The 19,966-nt window shown below is 42.0% G+C and overlaps 1 protein-coding gene across 3 annotated transcripts in view; it reads right to left on the minus strand.

Moving 5' to 3' along the window:
- CPEB2 (cytoplasmic polyadenylation element binding protein 2) overlaps positions 1 to 16,334 on the minus strand; it is a 53,419-nt gene extending 37,085 nt beyond the window's left edge. Inside the window, exons 1-3 of one of the 3 annotated variants that reach the window (XM_061993208.1) lie at positions 14,829 to 16,334; positions 11,841 to 12,119; positions 1,124 to 1,214 (exon numbers count right to left, since the gene is read on the minus strand). In XM_061993208.1, coding sequence (XP_061849192.1) covers positions 1,124 to 1,214; positions 11,841 to 12,119; positions 14,829 to 16,253 — 1,795 coding nt within the window. In that variant the 5' untranslated portion in view covers positions 16,254 to 16,334. Of the gene's footprint in view, positions 1 to 1,123; positions 1,215 to 11,840; positions 12,120 to 14,299; positions 14,350 to 14,828 lie in introns of those variants that run through there. The other 2 variants (XM_061993209.1, XM_061993211.1) reach the window with 2 other exon arrangements.
- Positions 16,335 to 19,966: the final 3,632 nt, after the last annotated feature.

Genomic DNA, 19,966 nt, shown 5'->3' on the forward strand with positions numbered 1-19,966 from the left:
CTTCCACTTTAAAGAGGAGGAATACTAACTGGCTAAATAAATGCTACCTACTTACTGTAGCGATTTTGAGCTTGAAAACAAACCCCAAACTTTTGGCTTTACATTGTAAATCTTACAATACAATGCAATCTGAATATTACAGGTCTTCCAATTAACTATACATCTTAAGAGAAACATTATAAGACTCTAGCAAAGTGTCTTTCAGATTAGGAGAATACACACAGGCCCTTATATGCTAATGTTATGTCTATGAGCTTTTAGAAATAGAGAATAGATGGGATATATTTTTTTAAATTGCTTCGATACTTTATTTCCGAAGGAAGGCTGAAATGATGAATATTTTTCAAGTCAGATAATGTTAGTCTAATTATAGCACCACAAATGAAGTAATATTTGATCAGGTCAAATAAAATGGCTTGGTCTCCCTGCTCCAAAGTTCAACAGTAAAAGCCACCTGAGAGTAAGCAGGGAAAAAAAGAATTCAAAAGAGGAGTTAAAATTGAAACCCACATATATTAGCTGTACGCTTACTGCTGTGGCCAAATGATTTGAACAGAGCTCAGAAGGGTAAGAGAAACCAGCATTCCAAAGGCAAGTGTATTTCTGGGCTTCTTCAGAAAAAGACAAACTGGACAACTGTATGCATTATTAGCCTCCAGGAGCTTTGAAAAAATATTTGACAAGACAAAAACTCATCACTGGACTTAATTTTCTTTTCAGCTTTCACTGCAGAGAAAGGGAAAATTAACTAATGCTGGTGGTGGTTTGATCCCACTCCCACCCCATTTTAGCAGTCTAACAGAAAACTGTGTCTTCACAAATTGAGGTAGAATTTCCTACAGCAGACAACTACATTTAAAATAAAACTTAACAAATTTATTGAGGGAAAGGAGGAAAGGATGGAGGGGAGAGGGAGGAAAACCTATGACGACACTAATGCTTTAGTTTAAAACAACTGTAAACCAATGTTTTCAATAAAATATAGCTTGAGATTGACCTTTCATGTGAGTTGAGAAAATAATTCATTTGCTATTTTAATATGAACCTAGAATCTAAATTAACAATCAGCATCAATTCAAATATGCAGAATAGATGACCTTTATTATTTAGCATAATAACATACCTTTAAGTGGATCATGCTCTGCTCTCATAATGTCAATAAGGGAGTTTTCCAAAGAGTGCATATTCAGACTGTCATACATTCTATTTCGATCCTAAAAGAGAACAAAATCCTTAGTACTGGAATACAAATTCTGTACCTTTTAAATAGGAAACCTGACAGGAAGGCAAAGACGCTTTCTAAAGGCTGCATGCTCAGACACTCTGGAGATGGACAATGATACAAAAGCTTAAGATACCTGAATTTATTAAGACCTGATTTTGTTATTAGTATGTTTAATAGCATCCAAATATAAAACTAGAGATGCACTGTGAAGAACTCTTCTGTGTACGCACTTTGATTGCTTGTGCTGTAGGCATCCGGAAGATCTCGGGTTGTAATGCGAGAGGTGGAGGGTACAGAAGAGGTGGGCATGGGGTGGAGTGAAAGGAGATGCTTGTGTTAGCAGATAAAAGTGCATGGTATAAACAATTAGTTGGAATAAAGCATCATCCATACTGAGTATGCAGTGATCTTGTCCCCTCAGCAGGGGTGGGCTGAGTGATCTGTGCAGGCAGCCTGCTGATGTTGCCAGTAGTGGCAACAGCTTGTTTCCTTCAAAACAGTTCTAGTGATCCACAGTAGACTTATGCATTAGGCTGGTCAATAAAGGAGACTAATGTCTGTAAAGTTCATTTCATACAGAAGTTACAGAGTAAGATGGGGAACTACAGGACCAGGACAGTCACCTTATATGAAAGACCACATTTTCTTGGTGCTTGGCTAAGTACCCCACATGGGTCCTCACCTGCCAAGACTACACTTCCTCACTTCTAGGTGATTGATCTGAGACTTTTTGCACACCAAGACTGGAGTTACAAATGGTCAGCACTAAATAGGTAAAGGCTGGAAAATTAAAGCTAAATTGTGAAAAGAAAATGTCACAAAGCTTACTAGAAATTATCAGCCTCACAGAGAACATTTTTTTTTGCACATGAAGACTAACAAAAGTTACCACAATGTCTTAAAAACATTTTCTCTCAAGGTAATAAAAGCTATTTCAGCAAATTGTAAATGTTTTCACTGATTTTATGTTCAAGAAAGTGTAAGACATTTTGTCCCATGTTTCTAATATGTCCAAGTTACAGAGAGAGATAAAGATGACCTCTAACTTCTTTGGTCTTTCTGGAAAACCTTCAGAGACTGAAAATAGTTTGCATAAAACCTTAATCTCTTCTACTTGCAAGGCTTCTGGCTGGACACTATTGCACTTGAAGGAATCCTGTAATCATGTCCTAGTTTCACTGTTGTCTCTTGTTGCACTGTTCAGCAGAGTAGGATGAAGTACTCTACACATTCCATTATCATTAAAATCCACTAAAGATGAAGCAATCCAATTACTATATATACTGTGGGGACAGAAGGTACCTGATGGACATTCACTGTGACTGACAGTTCAGCAGAACGTAGATTAATGTAAAACTATGTCCCTCAATAAACAGGTATTCTTCACATTTGGGGAAGTGAAAAAACAAGCTTTGAAATAGACGTTTTCTATGAGTCAGAGTCTATGAGTTAACAACAGCTTCACAAAACAGGTCATGATGAATTTAAGGTTTTACTTTTATCTTTCTTAGAAAGTTTACTCAACTTGATACAACATTTGGATGAAGAGGGAGAAACCTTTTTCTTCCAGCTCTCTCCCCCTCAAACAACTATAAAGAGTAATAGTTTCCTGTAAGGTAAGCAATCTGTGCTGTTCATTTGATTGGATCTTTTGTTTTCTTCTTGGAAGTCCTTAGATAATTTTAAAATTTATTGTTAAAATTAAGTTTCTTTTTTCTCCTGCCACATCCCACACAAAACACCACTGACACTTTGTGAGATCTTCAACCTTCAACCTGGGTTTGAGTGGTAACAAGTCACTGGCACTATTTTATTTCACAGCAGCCTTGTTTTGGGACTGGCTGGCTTTCACTCAGTTCTCTAGCTCTCCTGAGAAGCAGTAGAATGAAACTGAACTGACTAATCTGCTTATATGCCCTTGGAGGTTTGTTTCTCAATAGTACAATGAAAAGAACTTGCTTACATAGAAAATCTGCTTTATATAGAAGGTGTTGTCAGTGACAAAACTGATCTGTTCCTGCTGTCCGCTAGCACTCAGAAGGTACCTCATCAGGGTTTTTAATGAAGTCTTAAATTCAGCTGAAGTCAAGCCTTAGGAGCTAGTAAATGCTCTTGCAAAAAACAGTGCTGAATAAACAGAAAGCATGCTTTGCTACCTCTGTAGCTGATAGGATAAAAGAACTAGTATTGGTAAAAAACTAGACTGAAGTGCATATATGATTTTTTTGTTACAGGAGCACTAAATAAAACATTACTTTTTTTTTTTTGACCATTACTTTTTTTTTTGACCATTTCACAATCTCTCTGGAGAGCAGAAGCCTGTGAGAAAGGGCTCCATCATGGTCAATTTCTAAAACTAGTCCACTTAGTCATAGACCTTACAGAGAAATGGAAAAGTAAAACATATAACACGTGTTTCTGATTCATTTGTAAACTGCTTCACTGGCTGACGTGGTGCAATTATTGTAACTTCACTCTTGCATCATTCTGTTTTGCAAGTTCTGTGTATCCAAAGTGAAAGGTCTTGCACTGCTGGAAGCAGAAGAAATAAACTCTTCCCATCCTCTCTACACCTTAGAAAGTTAAGTCTAATAAAGCCAAAAAAAAAAAAAAAGAGGTTTATTTGAATTTTATTAGTTAATTTCTGGCAAACATGCAGTAAGCATGCACCATGCAATATTTTTGTCAATATGCTAAAGCAGGATTGTGAATATGCTAAAATAGGATTTAAATATGGAAATTGTGCTGTCTCATTATCCACATGACACTATCTACACGTGAGATTGAGTAATAGCTAGGCAATCAGTGCTTCAAAATTCTATCATCTATACCAATTCAGACTAATGAACTACATAAAATAAAGTAACATGACCTAAAATTTTACTCTCAAACAAACAAAGCCATTCTTAGGGTACAAGGGTCATTTAAAATCTTTGTGCAACTAGGCTTTATTAATGATACAATACTGCTTTATGCTCCTCCAATATGTACGTTATCTTTGAAGAGCGTAATTATTTATGCAAATATCAAGTGTTATTTTGAAGAATTTTAAAGTATTTCAATACTGTAGGTCTCAACAGCAGATATTTTCTATAAAGTCCTGCTGTAGAAGAAAAAAAAAAATCCACAATGGTTTGAAAAGGGACAGTTCTACTACTATAGCATGCTCTATTTGATCAGAAAACATCCACTGTGATTTTCCTCCATCTTTGTGACAAGGACAAAAAGTACTACCATCGACACGATTGTATCAGATGGTTTGCCGTGAATGTAGAAATAGCCTTAATTCTTGAGACTTCTAGGTCTTGGGACTATTTCCATGTTGTTTTAAAGGTAGTTTCAGGTTGGTTTAGAAGATAGCTGCTTATCAGCCCTGTTGAAATAATGAAACTAAAGATAACCAGTAGTACCAAAGGCATTGATACATAAGTGTATATGTTAAATTTAATTTCTGCATCGTCCCAATTCCAAAAGCTCCTTTTGTTAAGGCTGAATTCCTGTAAAATATTTTGCATTTCCCTCACATCTGTGATTCACCAGTCTTATGCTAAGCAGTAAGTGAACTCTTGTCATGTCAGAAGGCCCATAGCTCAGTGGAATGTCACAACATAATGCAGGTTTTTCCCCAGAGCCAATAGTTAACTTCTCCCAAGTGCTACAAATTTTCACACTAGTGCTTTATTTCTTTTTAACTGTATAAATATTATAATCCTGCTTGATCTGCCATTCCAATACCAGAATCACAACTGCATTTCATACACAGAATAGAGAAATGTGGTTTTGGTATAAGTGCCTACAGACAAAGGTATATAGCTAAGTGACAAATTGTCACCTCAATTGAAAATTAAGACTATGCAATGAAGTTTACAGAAAAGTGATAATTATTTCTGAATTTTTACAAATTTACACAATACAGAAGCAGCATGAAGTGTCCTACTCACAGAATACGCTTAGGGCTAGAAGGACTTTTTGATAATGTCATGCAAAATATATCCACAGAGTGCACATTTCAGAAGTCCTCCTCCCATATGTCTAAATGTGGAATGAATGGGAGGAGGGCAACTTTCTCTGAAGAGCAAGTTTCAACACTAAATTGTTGGATGAATAATTTTTCTTGGCACAATCTATTTAGGACTTCTAAATATATCCATGCAATTTATGCAAAGATGATCTTGCTTGAGCATTTGCAGAAACTCAATGCAGCCACATCTCAAAGCTTAAACATTGTCATTTATACACAAAGCAAATACAAGGATGCAGATTATTAAATTGTGAATACCATTTTTGTGATTTTTAACCACAAATACTAAAAATAGATGTGCATAGTTAAGAAATCAAATCACTCTATTTTGGACACAAGCTTTGAACTACTAATCTGCAGGCTACTTGAAGTAAAAATTAGACTTCCAACATAGGTATTCAGTAAATGCAAGTATCTTTAATATTCTCCTTCACATGTCTCCTCATATTCTGAAGAAAGGTAGCACCATCTGATGAGGGTCAGAAACAACTTAGAAGTCATAAAGCTCCTAGTTAGTTTTGAATACAGTCTTAGTTGACTGCAAGCTTTTGTTAACTGGATTTTTTTAAAAATCTGAATTAAAATACCTTGATTTTGAAGACCATTTCCCAAACAAAAATGTTAACAAGTTCCATTTTTTTTTTTCACTTTAAAAAGAACCTGAATATAAATGTGCTCTAAGACTAGAAAGTCACAATTGATTTAATAATACTCGGAGCCTTTACAAAGTACTTGTATATAGCATTCAGTGTTAATGTTTGCAGTAATAATCCAATCATTAAGCACATAATATATTTTCCAAAATATCTACGCTAGCATCTAAACTTCAAGTCATTCCCATTTTAGTGGAGACATACTATAATCATAAGCCCCTTGGTGAAACCATAACTGGTATGAGAAATTTAATATGGAAACCTATGACAGCTACAATTTTAGCTCTATAAAAAAAACAAGGAGGAAGGCTTAAAGTAGACATATGAAATTGCTTGGTTACTTTCGATGGTGTCATTAGTGGTAAAGATCAACTATAATATCTGGCAGACATCTGTGAACAGTCAACCTGACAACAAAAGTGTTTGAAAGTTCAATGACACAATCAGCTATGTAAGCTAGCTAAATTGAGCCTAAACCGCACCATGAACACATCTTGTGGCAGAGACACACCTACTTCCCAACCATATAAGCAATTTAAAAACAAATAAACCCCCCCCCAAAAATATGTACTGTATCCATACTGGAATACTTCAGCTCAAGAATGTACATTCATAAACTGGAAACAAACCAGACACATTACGGAGATGATTAAAGGCTTGGCGAGGTTGACTTATGAGACAAATCTAGAATATTTGTATATTAATAGCTTCAAGAAAATAACTAAAGGAGCAATTAGACATTTGAAGGGGAAGCTGTTATTCAAGTTTTGAGTTCTTTCTGGGTTTTGGCAGGCTTTTTTTTTTTAATCTTTTTGACACTCTCATCCCTCCCCCCATCTAGAAATACCTGTACATTCTTGAGTACTTAAATGCAAACACATCAGACCATACGGTGAATATACTTTTAGATAGATCTTAGGTGAGAATCCATTCATTTAAAATTGGAGAACAGTGCTTTGGCAGACTGAAGGAGGTGTGATATGCTATTTAGCATATACGTCATTGCTATACTATCACGGCTGCTAAATATTTTGTTGAATTTTCTTAATTCTCATTTTGATGACTTGCCTTAATAGACTGCACTGTTTAACTGAAGTGAGTTTTGACAGTAGAAGAAAATTCTTAGTTCATAAAAAGTCATAAAAACATTAGTATGGTAATGCCCACAAACTTCGGCTAGTTGATTCCTTTGAATTGTTCATCTGTGCAGCTCCCAGTACTATTAATTCAAAGGTCTTGATCCTGAAGTGAAAAGTATGGCACAAGACAGTTTTCTCCAGCTAGAGATATCCCCAGTATGGTGCTCAGACAGAAGTATCTAATGGTGTATGTTATTTGATCAGCCCCAGGCAATCAAACTACTGCAGAAAAAATCCTGAAAACACAGTTCTGTAGCAGGTATTACTGTAGTAAAAATAAACTGGTAAAATTCTCTTATAAATCAGTGTTTGGACAACTACTTTATTCTAAAGACTAAGAGAACTTAGCAGCTAGATACTCCCAGTACATTCAAGTTTAACTTGAATTGTGAAACACTCAGTACTTCTGTAGAAATAGACCATCTATTTAGTAGTCTAAATATGACACCAAGAACTCAACTTCAGCAACTTGTTCTTCATCTAATATTGACTGGTATGTGTATTACCCAAATTGGCCATTTAAACCGTTGAGGTATATTTATTAAACTGTACCAGAACTCTCAATATTGAGAATCTGAAATCCTACTAATGGAAGTGATTGTAAGGCAAAAGCAATTTAAAAGAAACTTCTAAAATTAACACCTGTTGTGACAAATGATCATTAAATTAATTTTGCTTAACAAATGTTTTCTTTTCTTTGAAAACTTCAGTGCATTTCAAAAATAAACAGAAAAAAACCCTGCATTTGAGAAAGACTGTACCTTTCCAGACAAAAAACCCAGCTGGAGAGCTATATTCAAACACAGAATAATAAAGCTCAGCTTTTAGGACTATGAACATTGCACATACTGTTTGTTTGAACAAACAGGAAGGACAAATCAAGGTGAAATACATTCAGACATGCAGTGTATTTCCTCAACTCAAAAGAGACACAGAAACTAAATTCATATTCATTGAATGCAGTGTTTTCACCAAAATGAAAATAACTAACCACTGAAGTGTGTAACATTGAAGAGTATTGTGAAACTGTTATAAAAGGTTTTACTAAGCTTACTTGCAAGATTAAGAAACAATGCTTGCAATCAAAATAGGGTTAGCAGACACTGCAATTAATAAATTAGAAATGGTTAATTATTTTCCTCATCCAAGGAATTTAAATTAATAAAATAAATATATAAAACACTGATTTCTGTGCTTTGGCCACAGAAATGCCCAAAGCATGCTTTTTGGGGAAAAAAACCCCACCCCAGTATCTGAGGATAGACATGTAATTTTAGCTTTGCATCCCTTTGGTTTTTTTGTACTTTGGATCAGGAAATAAGAGGGAATATGCCTATTGTCTAACTTCTTCACATGCAATGTAAGTGCCCAAACTGGAATCCCAGGGGCTGTATAAGGTCAGTGGTGCCAGGTACGTTCTAGAGAATTAGATTATCTAAATAAGGAGCCTGGATTCTCTCTAAGGACAGAGAAATAGGCTCCTCAAATGCTAAAGTTAGAGTATGTGAATACCTGACAAGATTTCTAATTGTTCCTTAATGAATCTGGTACAAGGCAACAATCTCTTCCCTATAGTAAGTACCTCCAATGGTGTAAGCAGTGTGACCAAATTTAAACTTGTTGATCTAAGTTGTCTATGAAAGAACTTGATGCAGTTTGTGTGACATTAAAGACCTGGGGAGGGGGGGGGGGGAAGCTGCTTACAGTGGGTCATGTAAGAAAAACTTTGCTATTGGCTTAATCTGCCCATGTTTAAATCAGTGTTGCCACGTTCAACTAGTTTTACTTAAAAACAAAACAAAAACTCTCCAACTTTGGAAAATTCTCCTGGGAGACATCCTTCATAACTGCTGTAAGCAAAAGCAGATTCGCTGAAACTAATGTGGCCACTGTGAATTCAATTTCACATGGGATATGTTGCAGGCTTAACTGTGAAGTACAGAAAATCTGCTTTCATCTCTAAGTAATACACATAATTACTTATTCAGTTATCAGTAATGTCATTCGTTGTCATTGCTATATTAGTTTAATGCCAAGAAACATTTTCCATCAGAACTGATGTCAGTTCTATACTGGAGACCATCCATCAATGCAAGCAACAAAGAATAAAGAAGTTTCATGAAAGGGAAAAGCTTTAAATTTGTATACGATTCCTATGTCTTATCTTGTTCACATCAGGCACATGTTTTACGGAAACCAGAGGAGCAACTGACACTGCTGAATGTCACTCAGACTTCACAAAAAACATATAGAATTTTTAGAAATGGTAGTAGAACATTAAGGATCTACAAAACATTAGTGAGGACACTGCCTTTTCTAAGATGCTTTCATTTGTGAAGCCTGAGATAACCAAAGTTGGGAGAAGCAGTGCTTTGTCCCCTGCCATACGGAATGATGACTGCTGTTAAAACAAAGCTGCGTAATCACGCGGCAGAGTATTCTGCAAAACTGTGAATGATCCAGAACATATTCAGCATGTATACTAAGATGTGGGAACTGGGAAGAAATGGGTAACACTTCTACATACACACAAAGGCTTTCATACAAAACTTTCCAAATGGTACAGTGTTTAATTACTGCCTTTTTTGAGCATTTTCTGGAATTGCTACTGTTTCTTTAAGAATCGTCAATCTAAATACCACAGCCTTTTATGGAAGGAGACAAGCACAGTAAAAATTAGTAAGATGGGTGTTTGACAGCATTGCAATTGCCAACACAAGTCCTGATGAAAAGAAGCACGAGCTCCAGGCTCTATTTAACTTTCTGATTATGACTTGCAAAATGTAACAGTCATCACAAAGAATTAACCGTGTAACATTAGGATAACTACTGAAAAAATAAGAACATGATTTCAGGGTCGCAAGTAATTTATAGAAACATCTAGAGTTTCCACAATAGCACTGGATAATACTATAGCACTTCAAAGGGGATTATTTTTACTGTATTTTCTGATTATGACTTTATACACAACTAATTTTTAAGCAGAAATGGGTCTACGGCATAAATAGAACCAGACAAACAGGTCTATTTAATTGGTGGCTTTGATGTTCACAAGTAAGACCAACAAAATTAAGTACTCCCTTCTCACTTTGACACTGTATCCTCGTAAAAAACATCCAACCAACTCCCAGATAGAAACACTATTTTTTTTCCCATAAAGTGAAAATGCAAGGATTTTTTTCCTACCCTACTAGATAGAAATAACTTAGATTATACTTTGAATGCACAAGTCCTAATATAGATGAACTCATTCTATATCTAAACAAAGATGATCGCTGTAGAAGTTTCTGAAAGTTCAAAGTAATAGTCATACTGACTTTTAAGGCATACTGAATGAGTAAATACATTCACAATGTGTGCTTAGCTGCCTATGAATTCCAACGTACACGTCACCGCAGTTTCAACATATGACGACATTAATATTTTTAACCCTGTTCCTTAGGCTAATATTTTCAGGAGATATTTCAGTGTTTACTTTCAACTATTCTTGAAGTCCTCCATTGCAAAGCATTACCTATCTATAATCCTTTTGCCTCAATAGAACAGGCTGAATACCTGCAGAATGGCACCTTTTTTCCCCTCATCTTTCCACCCATACAAAAATATGACATTCCAGCTAGCCAGGCTATCTAATGGAACAGGTCTTCACAGAACAGGCTACTCCTCCCTCTTAAGTCATCAGGGAGAAGAATTTAATCCGAAAGTCACTAGTAGCCTCAAGAATACTACCAATATCAGAGCTCACCTGGATAAAATTGGTATATGGCCTCTTGCGCCAAATGAAACTCCATCGGCAAAATGATAAGAAAAACAGGAACTGTAGAGGGAAATCTGTTCCCAGTAAGCACTCTTTGCCACTATTACAGCTACATAAGGATTAGCTTGCTAAATGGTGCAAATATAGCTGTATAAACTCAAATATGGAGACAATTATGACAAATTAAACTCCAGGTTAATCTGTGTGAAACCTATCAAAACCAAGAATGTACAGAATTGATAGAATAACTTTCTAATTTAAAAGACATTGTCTTCAAAACAAGTTGCCCAAGCTTTTTGTAAAAAAAAAAAATCCAAACAAACAAAAATACCCAACCATGTGAAAATTATAAATTTTTAGAATGGCAACTGAGACTGCAATCCAAAATAAAGGTCTTCCCTAACAACAAATGTTACGACTAAATGCATATAGATACAAATAGGGGAAATAACATTTTACCAACAGGTAACTGAGGATAGAGTTAAGTGACTTATCTGAAGTCACCAGTAAACTTAGGCCTTTAGTTCTAAGACATATTCTCCTGTTCAGCACTTCTAAATCATAGTACTTCCAGCCAAAACATAACATAAAAGTTACTAAAATGTAGAGAAAACAAAATCTCACTAATATACAAGTGTCAGTCTATAATGCCAGTAAAAGGAGAATGTGACAGACTCAAAGTCATAAAAAAAAAGTAAAATCTACATACAAGGACAAGTGAAGAAAAAGCTCCAGAGTTTTAAAAGGATCTATAAGTCTTACCATAGACAAAAATATTTGCTCAATTAAACATATTTTGCCTTATTGCTACATCAGTGGCTACACTTTCAATCGTTGACAGCCATTTTTTGTAATTAATTAATAGTGAGAATCGTATCTCACTGAATCCATTGAAAATGTTGGTATTAGGGGCAACTCAGAACTAAAATAAACAGAAAAATACACATTTTTCACACCTAATACAAATAATTAATTCTCCTTTAAAAATTAAGAAGAAAAAATACTATGCAAGACTATAAACACCCCAGTTACACACCATCCTTACCTGCAAAGGAAGGAGAGTATTACTGTTGTTGTCAGTTCGGAAAACATTATCTTCAATCCACGATTTTGGTGTCAGTGACGGAGTGGAGCGAGTAAACTTAGGAGGAGCTATGACATTACCAGAAAAGGGCTTCTTCAAAGGAGAGATCTGGTTCATAGTTCCTGGAATTCCCATGTTTCCAGTTCTACGATGGTCTCTGCCATGCATTCCTCCCCAGGATATATTTCCTGTGCTCCAGCCACTACTCTGATTGCTCCAGGGCGACTGCTTTAGAAGGGGCTAAAAAGAAAAAAAAAAAAATTGTGTTATTTTGAAAATACTTGAAATGTTTCTTAAAAAAAAAACTAAAAAAAATCCCAAAACAACCAACCACCAAGTAATGTGCAGATCAAACCACTCTTTTCTGATAACATGTAAATTAATTACTGAGGCGAGGAAGCATCATTAGAAAACTATAATTCCCCTGTACACTCCACAAGCACATTACTTGTGCAAACATTTTCAGTTCTCATTTTAGTAACTGGCAGCATTCCTTAAAACTATGCAGTAGAACAATTCCAAGGTGTAAAACCCTGTTACCATTATATCATTTGTTTGTTACTTGGTATTATTCAGTGAGATCTCTGCCAAAATGACACAAGGATTTAAAAGAGGTAAATTTTTAAAAAAATTAAAATAATTACTACTCTACTAATAATAATAATTTGTAGTGAGTGAGTAGCAGTATTTCACTATAGCAACTAGAAATTAAAAAATTAAAATTCAGATGGCAAATTGATTCCCCTCCCAATATTTTAAATAGTATTGTCTCAGTATTATCATAATAGCAAGACGACCACATCACTGTACAAAGAATTTGTTTGAAAGAGTTGTCTTAACATTTCCACATTAAAATGCATTATTCTGAAGTCAGTGATCAATTATTTCTGGAGTAATGAACGGGACTGTCTGTGGAATTCTGCAGGGTGGAATCTGGTTTTTTTGTTGAGGAATTATTTCCTATCTAGATGCAGTATAAATGACTTGAGTATCTAAAAAGTGCACTATATTCTCCTCAACATGAAAATGTAACCAGTCTTTAGAGGGAAGATTTTACAGGATGGTAAGTTTTTATTCCTAAGCCACAACTTATGCTAAAAAGTGACCAATAGTTGTCATACTACCAAGAGGTGGACCCATTGAGCCTGACTGACAGGGAAGAACAGTATTTATCTTTAGTGTCCTCAAATCTGACTGTTCTTGGAAAGGCTTTTTCTCATAGAAATTGGGGACGTGCGTGTGTATATTCTAAATTCAGTTTTCTGTGAAGTCAAAATGCAGTCTATCTCCAGGCTCATCTACAGCAACTCTCAGTTTGTAATCCTAATAACTCAGAATTTTAAGCAAGACAATATCTTCTGTATTAAACAACTTTTCTAAAAACATAAAGATATTATTACACCAACATCCCCTTCCCCCAGAAAACAAACAAAAAAATCCCACTAAAACCATTTTTGGTCAAGTAATCAGGAAAACATCCCATTCTATATAATTAGAGATAATTATGTTGTAAAAGTTGAATACTTTGGTTGGAATTTTGGGAGAGGCAGGCACTCTATTGTGAAACAAACCCTAAGAGATAATGCCAAACATTAACAAGCCTCTAATATTCCTAGCTATGCTGTCATGGCACTGTTTAAGTTTACCTACAACTCGTAACTGACAGAAAATTCCTGTACACCTCACTGTTATAGAATTGCTTTGGAATTTGTTTGAAGACGGTTATTATAGATGTTAAGGGCAACTAGCTCTTCATCATGATGCACCCAAATCAGTTGTTGGACAGGCACACTTAATACGAGACTCCAGGTCTGACAGAAATGCTTCACAAATCCAGTTCCACCGGTTAAAACCAACAGGATTTAATTCTAGAATGAAAGAAAAATGAATATAAGGCCTATATAACTTCGGCCTTTCATAACCAAGCAGACGATTGAAGCACGATGTGGCTATAATACACTAATAGGTAATATTAATGTGAATCAGCTCTACTTGGATTTCTCAGAATGAATGTTTTGTTCCAGGAAGAAACGTAAACTCCCATTTTAACACGGGATCATGATGCTGCTTGAATACAATCGGAACCAGAACTACGGTAACCAGAAACAGAGCGCTGTCTTTGGATACAATTTCGAGTAATTTCGGGCAAAATCCATGAAAAGGCAACAATATTGACAGCTTTCCTATCTGAATCTGCTTTAGGTAACCTGTGCCCATCCAACCAAGCACACCCAGCGGGTGCAAGGGCAGGTCCGTGGTGGGAAAGGGGCTTGCCGGGGAGAATGCGCCGGCGGTGCCGGCCGGAGCTGTCAGGCTCATTGTTCCGGGAACACCGCGCTCGGTACAGGCGGCTGAGGCGAACGGGCAAGGCGGATATTTTCTCGGTGAAACTCCTTCCTGACATGAAAACGAAGGTTTACCCTGTCATGTGAGAGTAAACTATCTCCTCTCATTCCGAAAAGAAACGACGTCCCTGGATAGGCGGCGGTGCACCGAGAAGGGTCGGTCACAGTCCAGCGGCCGCGGCCGAAGCGAGCGCCTCGACACCTGCCACCCGGAACGGGCGGGGAGCAGCGGCCGGGCTTGGGCCCAACACCAACGGCGGTCTCCCAGACAGGCCCCGCAGCGGGCGGGGGGCCCGGATGCCCTCCCGTCAGCCATCAGCTCGCCGGGCGCGGCGGAGCGACAGCGGCCGGGCCGGGCCCCGCCCTGCCTCCACGGTCTCGCCGGGCTGTCACCGCCGCGCAGCCTCGCCCGACGCCGGCAGCGAGAGAAACTACTCGCCTCCTCACGAAACAAGAGGCGCGGAGCCCACCCTTCGTCACGTCCCTGCGTCCTCCTCCCCGCCCCGGGGCTCCCCCTTTCCGCCCCGGGCTCCCTTCCGGAGCCGGTTCGCCCGGGCTCCCGGCCGCCCCGCCGCGGCCGCCCGGTCCTGCCGCTGCCCGGTACCTGGTGGTGGTTGTAGGAGTTTCTCTGCTGCAAGAAGGCGGCGGCGGCGGCCGCCGCCTGGTGTTGGTGCTGGAGCTGGGGGCTCACAGGGGATCTCCGGTTCTGCTGTTGCTGCTGCTGCTGCTGCTGCTGAGGTAAATTCATCTGCGGCGGCGGCGGGGGGGCGGCGGCCGAGAAGGGGCTGCTGAAGGGCCCGGCGCAGGGGTTGTGAGGAGACACCGGTGAGAAGCTCTGGAAGAAAGCGGGGTTTATCGATGACGGGATCCCCGGATAGAAGCTGGTCTCGGATTCTGGGCTCGGGGGCGGCATCGCGCTGATCTGCCCGCCGCCGCCGCTGGAGACCGGAGGCTGCTGCGTCTGCTGCGGAGGCGGCGACGAGGTCTGCACCGACCAGGGGGTGCCGAAGCCGGGCAGCGGCGGAGGAGGAGGGGAAGCCGCCGAGGAGGAGCCGCCCCCGCTCTGGTGATGGGGGCTGGGGATCTCCGGGCTCTGCAGGCTGCTGAAGCCAGAGCCTAGCCCGCCGGGCAGAAGGTTCCCGGGGCTGCCCAGCAAGTGGCTGTTCGGGGGGGACTCCATGGGGGGCAGCTTGGCTCTCGCCTGCAGATGAGGAGGAGACGGAGGCAGATTCACGCAGGAGGTGGCGGCCACCCCGACATTGGGGTCCGCGGACACCGATCCCCCCGGGCAGGAAGGGACGAGCCGCTCTGACCCCCCCCTGTCCACGCCGCCCTTGTGCTCGGCGGGGCTGAGGGGCCGGTGGTGCGGGTAGTCCCCCGTCCGCGGCGGCTCCGAGGGGTGAGCGCTGAGGAGCTGGAGCTGCTGCTGTTGCCTGTGCTCCTGCTGCTGGTACTTGTCAGTGGGGTGGCTGAACTGCTGCTGCTGCTGAGGGGGGTGGTGATGATAGTCTGGGGGGTGGTGGTTATTCAGGGGGTGGCTGCTGCCGAGCTGGGCTGGGCTGCTGAGCTGCTGCTGCTGCTTAAACTCTTTCCTCTTCTGGCTCAGCTGAGGAGGCGGCGGCTGCTGCTGCGGTTGCTGCTTGTTTAAATCCTGGTGGGGGCTGAGACTGTGTTTAAAGTCAGAGGAGGGGTGGCCGAGAGGGGGGTGTCCTGATGCGGGGCTGCTGCCCAGCCTCTCGCTGCCTGGCTGCTGCTGTGTCACCCCCAGGAGCAGCTCATCCTGCATGTTGTGACGATGCGCAGCAGCGGCCGCCGAAGGGAGCAGAGAGGGCGGCGGCGACCCACCGGACACGCCGCCGCTGCTGTAGGACCCAGTTACCGCGGGTGAGAAGGGGCAAGAAGAGGAATGAGAGGCGGCTGCCGGCGGTACCAGGGAGGGGAAGGACTCGGCAGAGCCAGCGCCTCCTACACCCGGTGGGCTGGGGCTGGAGGCCGCCGACTCTGGGAGCCCGAGGCTGTGTTCCCCCATGCACTGTCGCGGGCTCCCCCGGCGCTGGCTCAGCGGAGGGGTCAACTCCCCGCCCCAGGAGTCTGAAGAGACAAAGATAATTAATAATCTTGGGGGAGCGAATAACACCCGCCTATCGCCAACCACTTTATAAGCAAAAAAAAAAAATAGCCACTTGCTAGAATAAAGCCCTGTTCCTTGCCATAATCTTCACCATACTGGTTTTAAAAATACCAATGCCTTCTGATAATAATCCTGTATTTGAAATGGTTGGCTTTATTTTTTTTCTGATCTATCGGGACCCCCGGTAGGGCGGCCCTTCCCGCCTACACTCGCACCCACAGTAATCCGCTAGATCATATTAAATACCCCCAAGACAGGTCGTTCCCCCTGGTAGCTTCCCCCGGGAACTCCTCCGTCCGCCCCCCGCAGGCGCTACACCGTTACGCGGGAGGAAAGCGGGTGGTTCCCACACTTGGCACTGTCAGGGAAGGAAGGAGGTCGGGCGGCCGCCGGTACTCCCAAACGACAGGCAGACCTAATTTCACACCCAGACTCCCCTCAGCCCCCCTCCCCGCCCCCACTGCCGGCTCAGGGGCGGCTGCAAGGCCCTTAAGAATGCCGGAGCATTCGTCATAGCTGCGTCAGAGCGCCCACCCCCTTGCCCGCCCGGCCGACCTTGGTAAAGAGCCGGCGAGCCCGCCCCCTCATGGGTAATGCATGGACCGACCGCGCCTCCCCCCGGCCCGGCCCGGCCCGGCCCGGCCCCCGCGCTGCTCCGGCGGCGGTAGGCGCTCGCGCCGGCCAACGCCCGCGCGCACGGCGCCGACGAGCCGGGTGAGCACTACCACTTCAGCGCGGGGTGGGAGAGAAGATGACAGCCTTGTAGTAAAGAAGATTTGCGGGCCTTTTGGATGCGAAAGGCACTGAGCTTCGACGATGCATTTACCCTCCTGCGGGAACTGCCTGACAGCAAATGGTTTTATTTCGCGGCAGCGAGTGCCACCGTCTTTTATCTGAGCAGCCAGGGCAGGATGGAGGCTGGGATGGTGGTTTCTCCCGCCGCCTGCGATCCCGTCAGTCACCCTTCGCCCCGCCCCCTCGCCTCGCGCGCCGCTCATTTGCATTGACGCAAGGCCAGGCGCCACGGGCGGGCGGGGCGCGAGCGGGAGTGCGGCGGCACGAGACGGGCGGGTGTGGAGGCCCAGCCGCGGCCGCCCCGCCCCGTCCCGCCCCGCGCCCCGCCCCGTCCCGCCTTCTCGGCGTTCCCTCAGCGGGCCCCGGTCCCGGCCCAGCAGCACCCGCCGTCGCCCTGCGGCGGGGATCGCTGGCCGGGCCCTGAGCTCGCTGTCACCTTACAGCTGCTGACCCTTGCGGGGCCGAAGAGGCAGGCTTGGGGTGACACAGCCGTGGCCTCCTGTACCCTCTGTCGTAGGGGTGCAGGCGCAGGGTCTGTGTGCCCAGCTTGAGGACTTTGGCCCCGAGGAGAGTGGAATAGAGAGTGTCAGAGAGCCCGGGTGGAGCAGGGTCAGGCACCCCTTCTTCTGAACTCACATCCTGCCATCAGACCATGCCACGCATTTGTTAGCCTCCTCAGTGAACCACAAGGCTTCAGACCAAGCCCAGATTGGGGTGTGGTGGCATGCATTGGTGCTTTCTGAGGTGTTTCCTGGACAGATATTATTAAAGATGGGCTTTTACCCTTTTCATCTAGTGGAAGCATAGGCAAGTGTAAATGTAATGCATTTACAGATGTAGATATCCTTGCAAAAAAACCTAAACTCTCTTTGTGCCCTGGGAAAGCTGTAGTTGAGCAGTGAGAGAATTAGTACACAGCTATTGAATGTGAGAGTACATTGGGGAAGTGTCATTATATGCTTGACCTATTGTACTTTTCTCTAGGCATCCATTAGTGGCCACTGTCAAAGGATGTATTGCTGCTTTCCATTTGGCCGATGGACCTTTGGTCTGACCCAGGGTAACCGTTCTTATTTGTTAAATCTGTATATATTTGTTATACAGAGGAAGAAGATTTAGTTTGTTGTCTGCAGTCATCTCTGATGTGATTGTGAACCCATGTGGGGGTGTGTATTTGGATATCCACACTGTCTTGCAGAGTTAAAGATGAAAATACACTTCCAGCGCAGAAGAATAATTGATACATATTTATCTTTGCTGTATTATCACTTAGTACTCAAGAATTATTCATTACACTGACATCTGTTTCAAGAATTCTGCAGCTGTCTGTCGTACAAGTAGTAAAAATAAAGAGTGCAGACTGAGGCCCTACAGGTGATGATGTGTTAAGTGTTGCCGGACAAGTAATGGTTCATCTCTGAGTAGTGAGTTGCTTCACAGCGTGGTCCTCATAAACATTAGTTTTGTGAGCTGCAGAACTGGTAGCATCTGGCTTCCCTTTGCATTCATGTCATACGCCTTACATTCAGTTATGTGCAAGCCTGAACAGAAGCTGTCCTCTACCTGAGGCGTTCTCAGGCGTCTAGTGAGGGTGGAAGCAATGCTGCACTCTCTCTCGCCTATAATCAACTGTTTATTTCTACAAAGTATTTAGAAACTCACTTAGGGTGGTTTTTTAAATTATTTTTCAAGTTTTGTAAGTGATCGGCTTCTCTGTCCCTCAGCTTTAAATCAAGCCTGAATTCTAGTCATTCTTCCTTCAAAATAGCCATTGGGGCTCTATAGGTAGCCTTTTTAAATTGACTGAAAGACAAAAGTATTCACTTCTCCTGTGACAACTTCTCTCTACCATGGTAGCTACCTACCCCATGCATGTTTATTAAACAACTTTCATGGGGTGAATCTCATCTATTTTTAACCATGTAGAAAGTAAGCATCCGCTCTGCCTTAGGTGTCTAATCTTCTACAAACACAGGACAGGTGCTACCAAAGGATGATTCATCCTACCCTAATGCAGGTACCTTTAGAGAGAGAAACATGATCTCTGTCTCTGCTGATTATGAGGAAAGACTACTGTCTATAATTTGCTGCAGAATGTTTAGTGCTCCTTGGTTTTGCAGCATATGCTTCTTGACTCTGATACAAGCAAGAACAGCTTGACTGACTTAAACCAAGAATCCTTTGGGCTGTAATCCTGCCTCTTCTGCCTCTGATACAAGACTTATTGGTGTATACTGGAGTCACAAATTCTGGCTTCTCCCTCAAATCAATTCTCTCAACTGGTGCCTTGGTGCCATGAAGAAGGGCTGAATCCTGTCCTTGGAGCTCTTTGTTTTCTCCACTTCCAGTTTCTTGATTTTTGACCATTTGTTCTTCACACCCTCGTGTTTTAATATTTTGGGTTTTTTTTTTTTCTCTCTTGTAACCCCTTGATTCTTTCCTGCTTTCTTTCATATTAGCTATCACTTTCCAGGGAAGGTTTGAGAACTTTTGTTTGGATTGGACTAGTAGCAGGAGAACAGTGTCTGAAACAGATCACTGAACAAATGTGTAAGGACAGACTAAGCATGTTTAGTGCTGCAGTGCTTCCTACAGTTACCTCAACCATTTGCAACTCAAGAACTTCCTAGGCTTGCTTTTCCAGAGCTTAGGGGTTATTGGGGTACTTGGACTTAGATTCTCGGAGTGTGCTTGGGCCTGAAGAAGAGAACTGCTGACAGAGCCTCCCCTCATCTGAGTGAGTTGGGGAAGCTAGAGTCATGAGGCTGGGATAAGTTGCTTAGACTAAACAACAAACATCATGAGAAGTGAATGCC

The sequence above is a fragment of the Colius striatus genome, chromosome 3 (genome assembly GCF_028858725.1).
Source record: "Colius striatus isolate bColStr4 chromosome 3, bColStr4.1.hap1, whole genome shotgun sequence".
Classification (NCBI taxonomy): Eukaryota; Metazoa; Chordata; class Aves; order Coliiformes; family Coliidae; genus Colius; species Colius striatus.